Source organism: Lacerta agilis, chromosome 11 (genome assembly GCF_009819535.1).
Source record: "Lacerta agilis isolate rLacAgi1 chromosome 11, rLacAgi1.pri, whole genome shotgun sequence".
Taxonomy (NCBI): Eukaryota; Metazoa; Chordata; class Lepidosauria; order Squamata; family Lacertidae; genus Lacerta; species Lacerta agilis.
In genome coordinates this window covers 38,438,286-38,456,991 of record NC_046322.1, presented here as the reverse complement: position 1 = coordinate 38,456,991, position 18,706 = coordinate 38,438,286, and the positions used below count along the sequence as shown (strand labels likewise).

Below are 18,706 nucleotides of genomic sequence, written 5' to 3'. Positions count from 1 at the left end.
CATAGAATGTTAATCAGCCAAAGAATTGCTTAGAGAGAAACATTTTTGCCTGGAGCCTAGAGATAAGTAATAAAGGTGCCAGGTGAGCCTCCCAGGGGTGAGCATTCCATAAACAGGGAGCCACCGCAGAAAAGGCCTGTTCTTGTGTTGCCACCCTCCAGACTTCCCATGGAGGAGATACATGAAGAAGGGATTCAGATGAAGTTTGCAAGGTCTGGGTAGGTTCAGATGGAGAGAGGCAGTCCTTGAGGGACTGCGGTCCTGAGCAGTTTAAGGCTTTATAGGTCAAAACTAGCACTTTGAATTGGTCCTGGAAACCTAAATGGGTAGCCAGTGCAGTTGGGCCAGGATCAGTGTGATATGCTCAAACTGTGGTGAGCAACCTAGCCACTGAAATTCTGCACCAGCTGAAGTTTCTGAACTGTCTTCAGAGTATACCACATTGTATACCACATTGCAGTGATCTATATAAGCATTATCTATGACTTTATTTGTAAAACAAACTTGTATCATTCTAGTTTCACGTTACCTTGACACCACAACAAAACTGCAAGTGTAGATACATTTGTTCTCCTTTTTGCAGAATTAGGCAATTTAATATAAAAAGAACATAAACCTTTGGTTACTTCAAAAGTAATTCTAAATGAATGTTATTATAATAAAGAAGCAGAGTAATCCTGCTGGCTTTGTTAATATCATTTAGGTTTCAAGCTGCTGAAGAAGCCGAAAGGCGAAACAGGTTGATTTTATTCCAGAAAACCTTGTTTTGCTTACAGCGCCTTAAGGACTTCTTATTTCATTTTATGGGATCCATACGCATTGGGTTCCTTTTTGTATATTTGTTATAATCTTTATATGTATTCATGTGACAGGGTTGTCAAGTATCACTGTATTTTACTATATTGTTCACCCCGGTGTGTAGATAAAATTAGATATTATATGCAATATTTTCAGCAGGTTACGTTTGTTGTGGTTCATGCTTGAGCTGTATGTAACCTAGGTTTGTTGTTGGATTATTGGCTTTGTTAATGGCTCAAAAGGCATTGCTAGTAAGTATCGAAACTATTTTCATGGTTTGCACACTTTACAAAAAACTTAAGTCTGAAAGGTCATTTGGTTCTGTTTAAAATAGATGTGCTGATGGAAACTACAGCAAGGAAGCTTGCAGGAGGAGCACTTGCAATAGTTATCTGAACTCTAGATATGCAGCAGAAATCTTCATGTTTGTTAATATGTTGATCCATTGTTTTTAAAGATGTTATTTGTACCTGTTGTTATGTAACTAATTCTTTGCTACATGTTTCAAATTTTAAAATAGCTATTTAAGCTTATTTCACAAGAGATACACAGTTATCTTGGAATGTAAACAAACATTTAGTATATGGATTGCATACAACTAAATTATACCCAGAATGGACTCATGGAAATTATGGAGCTAAATATGTCACATCCATGAGTTTCAGTGGGTCTGCTCTGAGTAGGGCTAACACTGGATAGACTTTAGAACATGACAGATGACAACAGAGACTTAATCTATTTGAAACTCAGAAGCATGAGAAATAACTCTGTAACACTGTTCCCAAAGAAAGTTCTACATAATCCAAGTAGAAACAAGGTTTCACATCTATTGCATTCTTTTTGTCACTGTCATACAGTGTGGTACTTTCATGTTTATCCTTTGCTTCTAGACTAGTCATCATATGGTCTAATATTTCTGCTATCTATGGTTACAATCCTAAATATATTTATGGTACAATCCTAATCATCTCCATTCAGGAGCAAGTTCTATTGAATTACTTGTGGCTTTCTCCCAGGTAAGTGGGTTTAAGTTTTGCACCTTTAACTTGCCAGTAAATCCTGAAAAAGACAGGGCTTACTTTTAAGCCAACATAGTAAGAATGAAACTACAATACCTCCCTTTTATAGCTTGATGCAATACAGAATTAGGTGTGCTTAAACTCACATCAATTTAAAACAGCTTAGGGTCACCTAACTCTGTAATTTATCAGGCTGTTAATTTGATCTCCATTTGTTGCACAAACGACCTTCCTTCATCATCTCTTAACAACCAGTCTAAATATACCTGAGTCAACGGTTCTCTCAGACTTATTACACTTCAATGCCATTAACGAGTTCTAGTAAAATTTATTTACTTTAATGCATCAGGCACAAGTACACCAGGTACCCTCTCCATGTCACTTGATGTCTCTAAAATGCCCTTGCCATAACAGTTAGAAAGTAGCTTATAGTGGACTGCAGAAAGATGCATATCAGCAGTGCTCTTCCCTCCCCCCTTCAGTTGGTAGACCATGAGACTCTTAATCTCAGAGTCATGAGTTTGAGCCCCACATTGGGCAAAAGATTCCTGCATTTGAGGGGGTTCGACTAGGTCAGGCTTCCTCAACCTCGGCCCTCCATGTTTTTGGCTTCCAACTCCCATGATCCCTACCTAGCAGGACCAGAGGTCAGGGATGATGGGAATTGTAGTCTCAAAACATCTGGAGGGCTGAGGTTAAAGAAGCCTGGACTAGGTGATTCTCATGGTCCCTTCCAACTCTACACTTTTATTATTCTATGTATCTTTTGGGGGGGGGTACACAGTAAAGGCACTTTTTTCTAGATGAAAAGGGCTGGTAAAATAATAATAATAATAATAATAATAATAATAATAATAATAATAATAATAATAATAATAATTTCATTATTGTTACCTCATGCTACTCCGGGTGGCTTCCAGCAGATATAAAAACATAATAAAACGTCAAACATTAAAATCCTCTAGATACAGGGCTGCCTGTAAAAATGTGTGCTTACTGTAACAACTTCCTGGTGAGCACTGACACCTTTCCCACCCACCCCTAGAAGAATAGCACTGTGTATCAGACACCAATGAATGTGCAGCAAGTTAAGAATTGAATGGGTAACATCATCAAGCCAATGGTCTCTATCTGCAACAGACTCCCACGGCAGCTTGCCCAACCTATTGTGGCAGCATTAATTTACACTGCAAACAGTTATGTGCTTGTAGCGGGTGGTGGAGAGACACACCCCGCTGTCCCCCCAACCCTAGGGTTGCCACCTGTCTTGTGTAATACAGGGTTGCCCTGCATTTCAATGTCAAATGCTATGTTCAGTATTGACAGAGTTTTGTCCTGTACTCCAGGTCTCTCTCCCCAACCCCATGCCAAGTTAGGGGTCCTCTCCAAATGCATGTGTTTGAAAGGGTGTGCGCAAGGTCATGCATTTAAGCTCCGGGTATCCAAGTGCGGACAGATGTACAACTTTGTGTGTGTGTCTGTGCACGTGCGCGCATGTGACAAATTCCAGAGGGGCCATCCTGTTAAGCTGCAATAGATTGTAAGGGATTGCTTTGGAGTCACTTCAGCACTAAATAATAATAAAAAAAAGTCCCCCAACTGTCCTGCCCTGTACAGTACATATTTTGCCAGGAAAAAAAGGAACGCGAAGAAGGTCAGCTGCACTGCGCCTCCACGTGCCGACGCCCCCGCTGCTGCTGCTGCAGAGGCGAGAAAGAAGCGCCCGCCAAGGACTGGAGGAGGAGGAGGCGGGAAATGCGGAGCCTGACGACCTTGACTCCCAGAGCCTCGTCGGCGCTGGCTGAGGGGAAAAGTTTCAGCGCCTGCTAGGACCACTTAAGAAGCAGAAGCCACAAGGACTTGTGCGATGCGCGGCATAAAACCTCCACAAGCGTCTATGTTAATGAAAACGACAACCATTATTTCATTATTTGAATTGTATCCCGCCCCCCACTCTGGGCGGCTTCGCACAATTTTTATTTTTTTTAACACGGACTGAATTAAAAAGAAGGCAGGCGGCGTCTGTGAAGCAGCGCGAAAATAGGTTCGTCGAGGTGGCCTGAGGCGGAGTTTCTTCAACTTGAGCAAATAACGCGTAAGAACCGGAGGAGAGAACACAGCGCCTTTTCTTTCTTCCCGTTCCTTTTTTTTTATTTGTTATTATTATTATTTACTTGAGGGAGCCCTGCATACAGAAACGGGACGGGTGGGGTGGGGTGGGGGGTACGGGGAACGCCAGGGCTCCCTTTTCCCTTTCCCTCGCGCCTCCGCGTGGGCAACTCTGGGAAGGCGAAGGCGGCGTGAGGAGAAAAACGGCAGTTGGGCTGGAGGGAGGGGGGCGGGGAGGGCACCTAACGGGCTCACGCACACGCACAGACTGGCCCCCGCGTGCCGTGCACCCTCAGCAACACGTTCTTTCCATTCGGGGGCCCGCCCCTCTTTTTCCATTGGTGCCCTTCGGGGCAGCCTTGGAGACAGACTAGTAGTTTTGGGGCTGTGCGATGTGACGCGGTGCGGCGGGGGGGTTGTTTGGAATACCCCACCCGCCGCCATCCCGATGTCCTCACCTGAGCCAGCCGCTGCTGCTGCTGCTTCTACTGCCTCCGCCTCCTCCTCCTCCTCCGCTGTTATTGCTTTACTTCCTTCCCATTGAGAAAGGAGCAGGGGGCGCTGCAGTCGCGGCCACGCCCCCTCCGCCACCCTTGACCCTCTCTAGCCTCTGCCCCGCCTACGCTGCTTTGCCTCACAGTACACCTATTGTAGGCTCCGTAGAGAGATAAAAGGTTGGATAGGGAATTTCATTGCCTGGAGAAAAAACTTCCGGGTTTCCTTTGATGCTGTTTTCCTTTCCCGCCCACCCACCTCGCCTCTGGGGCAAACGGGAGACATCCAGGGCTTTCAACGCAGCTATGATTGGGCAACGGAGCATCGTCACTCTCCCCGCCCACCCCTTCCCAGCAAGAGAAAGGGAGGGAGTCCTCCCCCCACCCCACCCCCCACTTTAAACCACGCACCTTAATGCTCGTGAACAAAAGCAACGTGTTGCAAGTCACTTACATTTTTATCCCCGTGTTGCAAGCTGAAGAGGATGTGTTTGGGAGAGAGCTGCTGACGACAGTCCAGCAGAGTCGCTAGCCAGGTCTTTGCACTGCGCTGTCAATTGAGACGGGGTGTGGATTACTCTCTACATCGCAGTTAAAAAGTGAACGTGACTCACCCGCTAATCCAACGGAAGTTAGTCCAGCGTTTCCAACGGGGGTTGCTCCCTTGTAAGAGTGCTCCGTTGTCCATGTGACTGATGAGTTTGCAACAACCTGCAACGTTCTCTAGTGTTGGTCTAGCATTGATGGGAGAGGGGTGCTTGAGAAAGGGCACTTCATAACAACTCTGAAATGTAGTTAAGTGTTAATGTGTCCTTCGAAGTATATATTGTTGCCAACATTTTTTATATCATGGCTCCTAAGCAGCTCGTTGAAAGGCTGCAGTGGACTTGTTCCCTTGCATCCCCCCCTGCCCCCGTCACTATCCGTTGTGGAGCTATTCTGAATTTTTAGAAAAGTAACAACAACAACAACAACAACAACAACAACAACAACAGCTCCCAACAACAACAACAACAGCTCCCAACAACAACAACAACAACAACAACAGCTCACAACAACAACAACAACAACAACAACAGCTTCCCTACAAAACACACCTCAGGTTGCAAGAATCTTATTTCTAGTTAAAGTTCCCACATCGCCGCCAAAACCCGCCCACCAGCGCTCAGCTCAATGCAGATGGCTCGCTTCTACGTTTTCATACCATCGCGCTGCTTTTCCACCTCTTTCTCATCAACATAAACTTGACATTCCTAGTAGAACAATAAGTTAGACGGATGTAGTACTCTTTCTTATTTTCCTATCTCTATGATGCCCGCACGCTTTTCTCTCTTCCTCTGTCGTCACTTCCGTGAGCGCCACATAGGTCTCCAAGTGATCCGGTGCCACCTTTTGCGCCGCGAAAGGGAAGAATAATTTGAGGAAAGCTCTAGCCCTCCCGTTGGGCGGGAACAATTTCACTGAGCCCCCCCCCCCCAAAAAAAGGCGCGGCGGCGGCGGTGTGACGAGGAGGCGTTGGTTCCCAACGAACACTGGCTTGGTATTACCGGTGAGGCCGTGGGAGGTGCTCTGCGCATGCTCTGAGAAGGGTACCCCGGCGAAGGAATAGCAGGAAGAGGCCAGACTGCTTCTGCCTTGACAGTTGCTTTTATCCGCGGACCGGATTTCCTGGTTGCTGCTGGTGGTTGTATTTTTCCTCTTAACGCCCTGACACTCGGGTAGTGAAAGGGATAGCTGCTCATCTGGGGGGATAGCAGCCTGGATTGTTTCCCCCCCCCCCTTTAATAATAATTCGGTTGCATCGTGTTGCAGCCTGCCCAGAACAAACTAAGATAGGAGTTGGAAAATATATGGAAAAATATATTTTGCTTTCAGCAGGGGCGATTTTGAGTTTTTAGGATTTCCCTGCTGTAGCAGGATGGAGAAATGGACCGTCTAATATACTTTCTTCCATAGTGCTGATGGACAAACTTAAGTTATTTTAAGGAGAATTGGGGGGGCAAAGGTTGGAAATGGAAATATTGTCGATGTTGGAAATCTTTTCTTCCCATTGCTGTGCCCCTTCGCAACATAATCATACTTCAGGATTTTTTTGTCTGCCCTTTTTATCAGATTAAGAAAAAAATCCATCTCCCTTTCCGTTCACCTCTTGGGACTTTCCCATACCATTCTCTAAAATTACGTCTGCAATCCAGGCAATGAATTTTGACTGAGTGGCTGCATCTTGTGCTTTCAGATGATAGCCCTATGGACCAACCATTTAGCATGCTTTCTTTAAAAAAAACAACCCACAAAAAAACCCAACACCATATTATTTTGATGTGTTCTATCAGTATTGCCAAGCCTCTTACAGCCAAATTTAGTTGAACTGAAATATTGGGCTGTGTGTATGTATAAATCACAGCACGCTTGAGCTGAAATTACATGCACACTTGAGAGCATGACGAACCTTGCTGAATCAGACCAAAGGTGCACCTCATCCAGTATTCTGCTTCCCACAGCAGCCAACAACATGCTTATAGAAGCCCTCAAGCAGGACATATGCTTTTATTCACCACTGACCACTATTCAGTCTCATGCTGCCTCTGAGCTTACAAATAGTACATAACCATCACAACTTGTAGCTATTAATAGACAATTCATGGAGAATTAGCCTAATCCCCTTTCAAAGCAGTGTAAATTGGAGGTCATCACCACATCTTGTGGTAGAGAATAGTTTAATCAATGTGTTGCATGAAGAAGTACTTTTTCTTGAATCTTCTGTCGTTCACCTTCATTGATTGATCCCCTCAATATTATGAGAGAGGGAGAAAAACATCTGTATATCCACACCATGCATAATTTTCCAGCTTTCCCCCCTAAACTAAAAAGCTTCGAATGCAACCTTTCTTCATAGGGAAGTTCTTCCAGCCCCTTGATAATTTCTGCTGCTCTTCTTTCTTTCTTTTTTGCACCTTTTCCAGCACTACAGTATCCTTTTCTGCACACTTTAAATTAGTGTAGAGGCATTACAAAACTGGCAGGGTTTGTTTTTTTTTTTTAAAAAAAACCCTTTCCTATTAATTTCTAACATGGAATTCCCTATTTTTTCACAGCTTGTTTGTGACAATTCTGTTGGCCACATAACATTTGCTCTCTGCCTTGAAGATTGCAACTTTGTATTTTTGTGCATTTGTGGGAGGTGGTCTGGCAGGCAGTTGTTGCTCAGTCTGCTCCTGGAAACCCTGGTTTGGGTGTTAGATTTCAGATAAACTAGAACCCCCCCCCCGATAGGTTTAAGATTTCAATAACTTGCTCTTCCTTCATTCCTCTGATTTCTTAGCTCTCTAAATGTGACAGCTTCCACCACTCTTCCCCCCCCCCCCATTACCAGGCAGCTACTCTTGGCTCACAGCTTCATCTCTCTCTTTGTCTAACCATGGTTCTCTAACTCTTCCTCCCATCTTTGCAAATTTCCTTTTACCAGTATTTTACTTCATCAATAAAGCACCCTTTTCCTGAAAAAGTTCCCTCTTCATCCCTGTTTCCTTGACCCAGCTACTTTACAAAGACACTCGATTACTTAGACCAGGAATGGGGGACCTGTGGCCTTGATAAACTTGATAAACTTCAGCTCCCATTGTCTCCTACCATTGACAGTGCTTGAACATCTCTACCAGACTGATAGCAGCCTGATCCTGGCAGTATAGAGCAGGGGTCAGCAAACTTTTTCAGCAGGGGGCCTGTCCACTGTCCCTCAGACCTTGTGGGGGGCCAGACTATATTTTGAAAAAAAATATGAACGAATTCCTATGCCCCACAAATAACCCAGAGATGCATTTTAAATAAAAGCACACATTCTACTCATGTAAATACACGCTGATTCCTGGACCGTCTGCGGGCCGGATTTAGAAGGCAATTGGGCCGCATCCGGCCCCCGGGCCTTAATTTGGGGACCCCTGGTATAGAGCCACACCTTAGAGAGAAGATAATCTTTTCACATTAGTAATTTGTATTTCAGAATATCTTATATCCAGAACATGCTGAAGTAGGTTTCTGATGTATGTAGCAGTGCATGTCCAAAGCAAAGGTGATAGTATCTTCCTCCCACAATTACCAGTAAAAGACAGGATACTCAGTTACAGATATCCACCATCCTGTCTAATTTGACCCTGAGTTTTAGATACACCGGTTTGCAGCCTTAAGCTGCAGTTCCACTCATACAATAAGCCTTTGAATTCAGCTGATTGAACTTTTGAACATATACACACAGGGTAGTTAGAAAGTCTGCCATTTAGGAGGGTAGGGTGAAGGCTTTAGTTATGTAAAGTGCTATTGATGGAGTGCTTTGATTATATTTGCTTTCCCATATAAAGCAGCTGTTGCTGAATTTAGTGTTTTCTTTTCCTGTCCAATTGAAAAAGGCTCAATTTTAGCTCATATAAGTTCTCTCCCATTATTTATTAATAGTGCTGCAGCTGTTATCTCATTGCTGTCTTTAAAAAACTGTTATGCTAAGAGCTAAAACATAAATCAACACACTGGATTATATAATGAGATTTAATATGTTACATATAAAATGTGATGCGTATAGTATGGATATTTCAAATAGCGTGTGAAGTGCTGTTAGTGTAAAATAGTACGTGTGAAACAGAAAATAAGAGAAAAGCAGAATTAAAATTAACCAATTATCACCTTTCAAATAAATCCCAAAGAGTTATCGGAAATGGGGCAGATACAGGAAATTGAGTCTATTTAAAACCTGCTTCTTAGCCACTGATGTTGATTCTAGGCCACATAACATAGTTGTAGTTTGCATTATATGTATTTACTTCATTTTAGTCATGAACCCCTCCCTAAGTTATTAATTGTCAAAGGTTCTTTACAATTATTGGAGTAAGATTTATTCTATTAATATCTATCCTGTTAATTTGTATACAGGAAGTTGAAGGGTTTGCAAGTAGAGAAATCTTGATTAGTGGGGAACGCAACCAAGAACAATAAAATTAACTATTCACTCAACTCCCAATTCCCCCCCCCACACTTTCTAGTTGCTTAAAGGCTTTTTTTAAAACCCAAAGATGACTAAGCAAGTGACTTTTTGTATTCGTTTCCCTTTAAACAGCAATGGTCCGTAATGGCAAAAATGGTGGACTCCATCTGAAACAGATCTCTTACTACAAACAAACGGGTGGATATCATCCCACAACATTAGCAAGTGAAAGGAGCGGAATAAGGAGAGCAGCTAAAAAGTTTGTTTTCAGAGGTAAAGATAATATAATGGTCTTGGGAGTTCAGTGTGCTTTGTGCGGTGGCTTTATATCCGTGAAGGCTGAAACCAAACAATATTGGGCTGGGTTGTTGCTTATCAAATGTAAAATGGGATTTGCATCATCATACATAAAAAGAACATAATGAACATGATTTTCTTCTAAGAAATCTAAATACTGTACACAAGATTATATAAATCAGGAATATTACATATTGTAAGGACGTTCAGTGGTTGCTCATGAGAAATCTGCCGAACGCAGAACTTCTAAAAACTAAGTTCTTTATTGTGCAGATATTTACAGTGGAGCAAAAGTTCAAACGTCCATCTCATCCCTCCGCAGAGTCCGGGAATGAACCCTTCCGGTTCTTGGTCCAGCAAAAGAGGCATGGGATTCTGAACCCCCGCCTCCCCCTTCCACGTCTTTCCTGTCTGCGAACTCGGGGTGCGGGAACCTGTCCCTGTTCCCCGCTTCCCCCTTGGTGCTCAGGCTCTGCGATCCCTTCACAGCCCCTGCGCCAACTTCCTGCCTCCAACTCCCCCTCCCCACTGGAGGAATGGTCGCTTCCTCCAGAGGAGGGGGATGACGAACTGGTGAACAAAGGGGGTGGTTCCCTGTACTGCAAACGATCCCGGGATGCTACCTGCCGTGGGGAGGGGGGTTTCCTGACACATATTTATGTATGTTTATGCCATTCTTCTTCATGTATAATTTGAAATTTTGGGTGGTGAGTCTTATGTTACCAAGAATAAAATCTGGAGGGCCGCAGGTTCCCCACCCATGTCTTCTGAGGAATGGCGGGTGTTCCATTTTGGCAAGATCTTGGAAAACTCCAGGGGATACTTGCTTGGTGCCTGCTTTGCTGACTCTTCAACAACAGTCTTTTTTATTTCCTTAGCCATTTGAACTTTTTACATTACCAAGGACAGTTTTTATTTCTGCTGTGTTCCTTTTCAATTTCTGGTGCTGGATTTGACGCAGTTCCATTTGCCATTGCTTCATCTATTTTGTCTTTATTTTATTAATGGGATAGTACTTTATTCTTCTTTTAAGCTGCCCCAGGAACATAATAGGGTTGAAAGTGGGGGATATAAATTTAGCAAATAAAATAAATGGTAGCTCATCTCTGCCTATTTTGAAATACAATTCCCTGTCATGCTAGCTATACATTTGTATTCTCGGCAAACAAAAGCTGATATTTTCTAAAATTTTACCCATGCAAAATCCCAGAAAAATAATCTTGCTGACCACATTAACCACCAAGCTGAACATTACATCTCTCTTTCAGAATAGAACTGTCTGTTTTGAGCAGGTATGCATAAAATTTGAACCAATATACAATAAATGGTATTAGGTTACACAATTTATTTGAATGCTTTCTTTTAGATAACAGTCTGTTCTATGTGGGAAAAGACAAGAGGCAAATGCGACTGGTGATTCTTTCTGATGAAGAGAAAAGGAAAGTGTTAGAAAAGTGCCATGAACATCATGCAGGTGCACATCATGGCATATCAAGGACACTGACCCTGGTGGAATCTCAGTATTATTGGACATCGGTAACCAGCGATGTAAAACAGTGGGTATGGGTCACACTGTGTGTGTGTGTGTGAATGAACTCTTGATCATTCTTTAAAGTTCCTCCTTGCATGATATGGCACTCATGGGATGTGGGTGGCGCTGTGGTCTAAACCACTGAGCCTCTTGGGCTTGCCAATCAGAAGGTTGGCGGTTCGAATCCCTGCGATGGGGTGAGCTTCCATTGCTCTGTCTCAGCTCCTACCAACCTAGCAGTTTGAAAGCCCACCAGTGCAAGTAGATAAATAGGTACTGTTGTGACGGGAAGGTAAACAGCATTTCCGTGCACTCTGGCACTCCTCACAGTGTTCGATTGCGCCAGAAGCAGTTTAGTCATGCTGGCCACATGACGTGGAAGGCTGTCTGTGGACAAATGCCGGCTCCCTCAGCCTGAAAGCGAGATGAGCACCACAATCCCATAGTTGCCTTTGACTGGACGTAACCATCCAGAGGTCCTTTACCTTTACCTTTATAGCACCCATAATAGTTAAACTGATTTTTCTCAGTTTGTTCTACTTAAAACTGGTGGTTCAAGATGCAGAGAAAGACCTGATCCTAAAAGTGACTGCATTAGCAAGAAAAGGTTGGAATGTGTGGTTCTGGGGTATTCTTAATTTATTTTGTATGGCTTTACTTATTCCAAAACTTTATAAGACAGCAGAATATAAACAGCAATAGAAAGTTCCACCCTTGGACTGTTATCTAATCAACAGATGCTTGTGTTTCATTCTGAGATAATATTGTCAATGTTGTTAAATTTGTATTAATGTAATACCTATTGGCTGCAACACCAAACATTGAAGTAAGTTGGTAGCATGTGGCACCCTGTCATTTGTTTCATATACGAATCACTTCCCATAAAGAATCTCAAAGTGATTTAACAGTAAGCATTTAAAACCAAATCCAAATCTGAAACATTTGCATACTGGGATAAAAATCTCCATTTAGGAAAGCTGCTTGGAAAAGGAAGGCCTTCAGTGGACACCAAAAAGATAATAGGGACTGTGGGAGTGAGTTTCGAAGGGTAACTGCAGCCACTCTAAAGGCCCAATTCCAACAATATACAGAATGGACTTCCTGATGAGAAAGGCTCCGCAGGAGGCTACATCCTGTAGAGTACAGTGATAAGGGGCGAGAGGATCTTTGGGTATTCTAATCCCATGCTTTATAGGGATCAGGATGCCAGTCCCACAATCTTGAATTTAAGCTGATTGGCAGCCAGTGCAATTCTTTCAGCAGCAGCGTAATCTGATGATGATGCTTTGTGAGCAGTTGAGCTGCTGAGTTTTGCACTAGCTGCAGGTTCTGGACCAGCTTTAGGGACAGCCTCACATAGAACATATTGCAGTGATCATATGTGGAGATTCTCAGGGCATTACGACACTGATCATTCTATACTAGTTCAGAAACTACCGTAGCTGTTTAATCAGCTAAAACAAGTAAAAGTACTAGTAGCCACTGAAGTCACCTAGGCTTCTAACAACAGATTGATCCAGGAGCACCCCCAGACTACAAAACTGGCAGTGTGAATAGAACAATGCACCAAAATAAATTGCAAGTTGAGTTGCCTGCGTTATTTTTGTATATGAGTAGATGGGGATCTGTTATGGTATTTGTAGTTATAAGTATCAAAACATGTTTTACGATAGTTTCAACCCAAGGCAATGTAGCATGGTTATTCTGTCTTAAACATATTGTTAGAATAATAGGAGATACTTGAATAACTTATTACAAAAACATTATTAATGAAAATGGATAGACTATTAACACCCATTTTTCATGACTTTTCTTCCAGGTATACGCTTGCGAGCATTGCCAGGTAGCAAAGAATACAGCTGCTGTAGCGTCTAAATTCCGTTCTATTAAGGCAGAAGAGCCGTGGACTTTAGTCACTCTAGAGCTAATGGGGCCTTTTGATGCCACCAGCCGGAACAATGTGTATGTCATCCTCCTAACAGATGTTTTCACTAAGTGGGTTGTGGTTTTGCCCCTGCATGACCTTTCAGCATCTGAAGTGGCTAAGGCAGTTGTCAGCGCATCATTCTGTTATGGACCACCTCAGAAAATAACTATAGATCAGGAAGAAGAGTTTGTTCATCAGGTAAGAGGAGCAAACCTTGCTGTGTAAAGTGCGCTTGATAACTTCCAGTTGAGGGGAGAAATGAATTTAAGAGTGCTGTGGTGAGCTTATTATTCGGTACATGTATGTTAAATGTTTAAATTTGAACAAATTGCAATTTTGTATCTCAAAGTGAAATTAAGCTTAAACATTTCAGTACCTTTACAGTGTAACTGTGCCACTATTTCAAAGCACCGTTTTCAGTTACCAAGTGAAATAAAAACAATGTGGAGGGTTTAACATGATTTGTCTTATTCTTAAAGATCAACAGGGAGCTGTTTGAACACTTTGGCACAAAGGAATTAATAATGCCATACCCTCAAGCGGATCATGAAAACGAAGCTGTCAGATCTTTCCTTCTCAAATACTGCACGGAGCACACCAAAGACTGGGATGACCATTTGCAAGCTATTTCATATGCGTTCAACTTGATTGATTCAGTACGTATGGAGAACATTTGTACCTTTTGTGTGAACTGGGGCTGAATGTTATTTAGTAGCACAGTGTTAAATATAACCACATTTCCTTTCTCTTCCTTTTTTTTAAAAAAATAGGAAACTAGCAACAACACGCCCTATTTCCAAATGTTTAAACGAAATCCTTATATACCTTCAACATTAAGTGTGATTCAAGAAGGGGAGAGTGACTGCATGTTTGTGAGAATCTTAGCTGCTATTAGACAAGCAGAGAAAGCAGTACAGGAAAGGACAATTTCAAGTTGCCAGGTAAATCTGCCCCCTCCCTTTCTCAGGAAAAAATATCCAATGTTTAGTGAATACAGTAATTCAGAGAAAGAAAAATGTGTGAATGATTTTAATTCAGCACATTTAACAAATGTCTTTCATTCACTTTTACTTCCAGCTGTTTGAGCTAGAAATAAAGGTTAAAAATACTCCCCTAAATCATGCACAAATGTGTCTGAATAAGGCTCATTCAAATCTTCAAACTGTACAGATTAAGTTAAGGCTTTTTCCTCTATGGTCTAGGGAGTGAAGCTGTCTGATATCACACTGAATTCCCTTCTTATGAAAGACAATTGCAGACAGGAACTTATTAGATATAAGAAATAAAGCAAGACCCAGATATCGTTTAGAAAAGTAATAAATATCAGCCATACCTTTCAGACATATATAGCGCACAGTTTCACAAAACCTACAATTCCGTTTGTACAGTCATTAAATGCATAACCTAGGACCCTCGTACCTACGGGACCGCCTCTCCTGGTATGCCCCGCGGAGGACCTTAAGATCCATAAATAGCAACACCCTAGAGATCCCAGGCCCTAAGGAAGTCAGATTAGCCTCAACCAGAGTCAGTGCCTTTTCAACACTGGCTCCGACCTGGTGGAACGCTCTGTCTCATGAGACCAGGGCCCTGCGGGATCTGATTTCTTTCCACCGGGGCTGTAAGACAGAGTTGTTCCACCTGGCCTTTGGCTTGGAATCAACTTGATCCCCTCCCCCATTTTCCTTTTTCCTTCTGTGATGGAACTCCTATTTGGGGACTTCCCTGGCTTTTTTCTGGCCCATGTAGGACCATTCTGGATAGTTGGCCTTGGTGAAGATTTGACGTTTTCTTCCCCAAACAGTTTTTGATTTGAGTTTCTACTGAAATGAGGCTGCATTTTAATGTTGTATTTTAATCTTGTTTTTAAGTTGTATTTTAATCAATTGTTTTTATACCTGGTATTAGCCTCCCTGAGCCTGGTCTTGGCTGCGGAGGGCGAGGTATAAATAATTTTTTTAAAAGTTGTTGTTGTTATTAACAACCACCTTTTGATCCACAATCTTTTGATTCAGTATTGCCTGTTCACCTGGGGCCTCCTTGTAAAGGGTATAGCTTGCACATGTCAGATGCACTTGAGAAAACACACACATCTGTCTCTGAATTGTAAATCCTTAAAACAAAAGTTCTAACTAATAGGTTCATTTTCTACTTAGAATATGACGAAAATGCCTGTGGAACAGCTGAGTGGGAACATGAGCCAAGTCAGGAAGAAACCAAAGCAAGTTAATCAATTTCTCCTTAAAGTTGGACATGAAGTTCTCAGACAAAAGAAGAATTGGTGGAAAGATGGTCGTTTCCAGTCCGAATGGGTTGGCCCTTGTATTATAGATTATGTTACTGATAATGGCTGTGCAATATTAAGAGATGCGTCTGGCTCAAGGTTGAAAAGGCCCATCAAAATATCTCATCTTAAGCCATATATAAGAGGATCCCAGGAACAAGGTGAAAGTTATGTCTAGTTATACTCAATTATCTGGTTGTCACGTAGCATTAAACCATAGGTAAAGCAAATAAACTGGTGCACACTGATCAAAGGTCCCTTTCTGTGCCAGGAGCAACAAACCACAAGCCTATTCCTGTTATGTGTGAACCCAACTTGTGGTTTCCACTTCCAAATTACAAATAGGAGCCAAAGTTTGGGGGAAGGAAACCTTGAGCCCAGACTTGCACGTAATGACAAGCCAGCGAGCAATAATAAGTGAAGAATCTCAAAAGACCACCACAATTAAAAGCAATTTGATCTTATTATAGTTCCCATTTCTTCTTTTGCATATGGAGATTTATGGGGAAGCTTTCTTGCCCTGTAAAAATTGCCTAAGGCTTTCCAGCCCTGCGAAACTTGTTTTTTGTCTGTGCATTTTCTCCAGCTATACAGAGTTATGTTGGCCTTGTGCCTGTTGAAATACACGCATTATAATAATTATGGACATTATGCTGAGGCTTAAGGAAGCCTTGGAAATGCACCACTGCTAATTACAGTAATTGTGAGAACTGTTCTGGGCATATAGTCCGGATAGTGATATGTCTAAGAAGAGAACTGAAAATCCAAGCAAAATAAGGTTGTAGTACATGTTTCTGCTGCAGTTTATCCATGTGTGTAGTGGGTTACAGAAGGATGGCAGCATTTATTATTAAACTTTTGTGAATATGTTTGTGTGCTGTCTTCTGTAATCCTTGAAGGAATTGCTCAAATGCAAAATGAGATGTCAAGAGCACTCCCCGTCTTCTCCCCCCCCCCACATTAACTTAAACTATTCTGCTTTACCAAGCCAGTGAAAATATTGAATTGTTGAATCCCCTGAATGTTGTTTAAAGCAGTGTTTTTCAACCTTTTTTGGGCAAAGGCACACTTGTTTCATGAAAAAAATCACGAGGCACACCACCATTAGAAAATATTTTAAAATGTTTAAAAATTTAACTCTGTGCCTATATTGACTATATATAAAGTAATTTTTCAATTTTTCCCACGGCACACCAGGCAACATCTCGCGGCACACTAGTGTGCCGCGGAACAGTGGTTGAAAAACACTGGTTTAAAGCACCTGTACTGAACCCATTTCCCAAAATATCCTGTTTACTTGTGCAGAGAATGAACGTCTTCATGACGTCAGTCAGCATTCTGGCTTTCTGTCCTAGTTCAGAAAAGATAATTGAAATATTTAATTTCCATCTCCAGTCTATTTGTGACGGGCTCAGCAATTTCATTTCCTTTAAACTGACACTGAGTCACCAAGCATGATATTTAGAAAGGAGCCAACAGCTGCAAGCTGCACAGTTCAAAGATCCAAATTGCAAGACAAAAAATGACCGAGCTTTTGTTTTGTGTGTGGTATTTTATTTTTTGTGGTGGTGATGGAGGAATTGATGCAGGGTAGATTGGTTAACTGCTTCTTGACCAGTTTAGCAAGGAAGCTTCTCACTAGAAAATTTATTTAAGGCTTTTGCATCAAGATGCCTTAACTGTAAAATTTATGTTACCTCCAAATATCCCTATTTACAAATGTGTAAATATCTTGGTGCATCGTGTCAAAAAAAGAGGAAGGAGAGAATGCTAAAAACAAACAAACAAATCCTTTGGTCTGCCACAATATGGAGGCCAATTTCAATTCCTTCCTTTATTAGTTGGGGCACTCTAAGAAGCACCTGCATATACATTGTAGTCTATCTCAACTCTTAAAGAGAATGTCTCAAGAACTGTGCCCCATAAAATGGGGTACAGATATGAGGGTGACATGCTGCTACTTCTGTATTGCTGCTCCTGTCCCTGGATTCAGAAGTGCATGATGCAATGGGCTTGCATTCCCCTCCCCCCACCACCATTTAATGGCCTTGTCTGCCTAAGAGGTTACCAGATTTTTTTCAATGAATCCGGGGACACTTTTCAACTTCAATGGATTTTTTTAATGGGGACTGATTTGTAAATCCGGTACTGTCCCCAGGAAACGGGGATGTCTGGTAACCTTAGCCTAAATGAAACTTGGCTTCTAATCAAAACTTATTTTCCCATTGCAGATAGCAGCTACATTTGGCAGAGTGCTGTCATGGTTGATCATGACTATGTCGGTTCATCCAAAACGTCTGCAGGACAGAGCTCCAAAGATGTCTTTTCTGGTAAAGGTCCACCTGTTCCCGTTGCTGATGATGGCCTGTTGGGAAAGGACCGTGTCTTCTCAGAATGTCACAGTAGCGCAGAGACAGAATTGATAGACGCAGACTCCACTGACTCAATGCCGAAGAATCCAAAACAGTGGTGTGCAGCTTACCGGACTCTTCAGAATAAGACAGAGGCTACTTAAATCAAATGCAATAAGACTCCATTGGATTAAGTGGTACGGAGCTTGTCAAAGGTGTGTAAATACCAATCTTTGCTTCCTTTGTCCAGAATTAACTGCTGGTTCAGCTAGGTAACTACTGTACTGCTAAATGCTGTGTTCATATGTTGTATGAAACCATAGCTTAGCACCATATGCTTTGGGCTTGTGCAGTCCCCTTTCCTGCTCTGGTGCAGCCATAGAGGAGGAGACTGGAAACATCCAGCTGTTTTTCAGCCAACCATGGTTTCTCATTTTATATCAAACTGCTTAAATGTTAACTATGGTTAAGGGAAACACATCAACTTCAAGCAGTCTTCAACATACTGAAATGCATGACCTATGCAACTACTTCCCTTTAAAGATCTTTTGTTGTTTTTCTGCTGGATTTTATTTATTTATAATGTGTCTTATGAGGTTGTTCGCCATGTGATCCCAGGGCGGGTTGCAGCAATATAATATAAAGTTATAGAACCATTACAGAAACAATTAAATCTGTTCCAAATGATACAGAGCAGCGTACATTCAGTAGAAGAGGGTAGGTCACACAAAACAAAACGCTTAACTGTCATAGACCACGTTAAAGAGGTGCATATTTAGCACATGGTGAAAGTTGTACAATGAACATACCAGACACACCTCTGTGGAGACTGTGTGCCACAATTTAGGGGCTGCCACAGAGAAAACCCTCTCCCTTAAGGGTTACTGTAACTGTTTTATTAAAAGTGTATTATTATTATTATTA

The 18,706-nt window shown here is 42.1% G+C and overlaps 2 protein-coding genes across 21 annotated transcripts in view; one reads left to right on the top strand and one right to left on the bottom strand.

Moving 5' to 3' along the window:
- PPIP5K2 (diphosphoinositol pentakisphosphate kinase 2) overlaps positions 1-5,537 on the bottom strand; it is a 51,853-nt gene extending 46,316 nt beyond the window's left edge. For 5 of the 20 annotated variants that reach the window (XM_033163959.1, XM_033163962.1, XM_033163961.1 and 2 more), the window contains exon 1: positions 4,385-4,548. The gene's annotated coding sequence lies outside the window, so the exon portion shown is untranslated. Of the gene's footprint in view, positions 1-4,384; positions 4,550-4,874; positions 4,954-5,517 lie in introns of those variants that run through there. The other 15 variants (XM_033163966.1, XM_033163965.1, XM_033163964.1 and 12 more) reach the window with 6 other exon arrangements.
- Positions 5,538-5,913: 376 nt separating this feature from the next.
- GIN1 (gypsy retrotransposon integrase 1) lies at positions 5,914-18,706 on the top strand. The gene is made up of 8 exons (XM_033163976.1): positions 5,914-5,969; positions 9,525-9,665; positions 11,056-11,249; positions 13,040-13,345; positions 13,627-13,803; positions 13,918-14,088; positions 15,304-15,592; positions 17,663-18,706. The coding sequence occupies exons 2-8, from the start codon at positions 9,527-9,529 to the stop codon at positions 17,944-17,946; spliced, it is 1,560 nt and encodes a 519-aa protein (XP_033019867.1). The 5' UTR covers positions 5,914-5,969; positions 9,525-9,526; the 3' UTR covers positions 17,947-18,706.

Bases quoted from the DNA above. Each gene is read 5' to 3' on its own strand.
- GIN1 (XM_033163976.1), top strand. From the start codon at position 9,527: ATGGTCCGTAATGGCAAAAATGGTGGACTCCATCTGAAACAGATCTCT. The intron at 13,804-13,917 runs GTACGTATGGAG...TTAAAAAAATAG, and splicing joins CGTTCAACTTGATTGATTCA to GAAACTAGCAACAACACGCC. The intron at 15,593-17,662 runs GTGAAAGTTATG...TTCCCATTGCAG, and splicing joins AAGAGGATCCCAGGAACAAG to ATAGCAGCTACATTTGGCAG.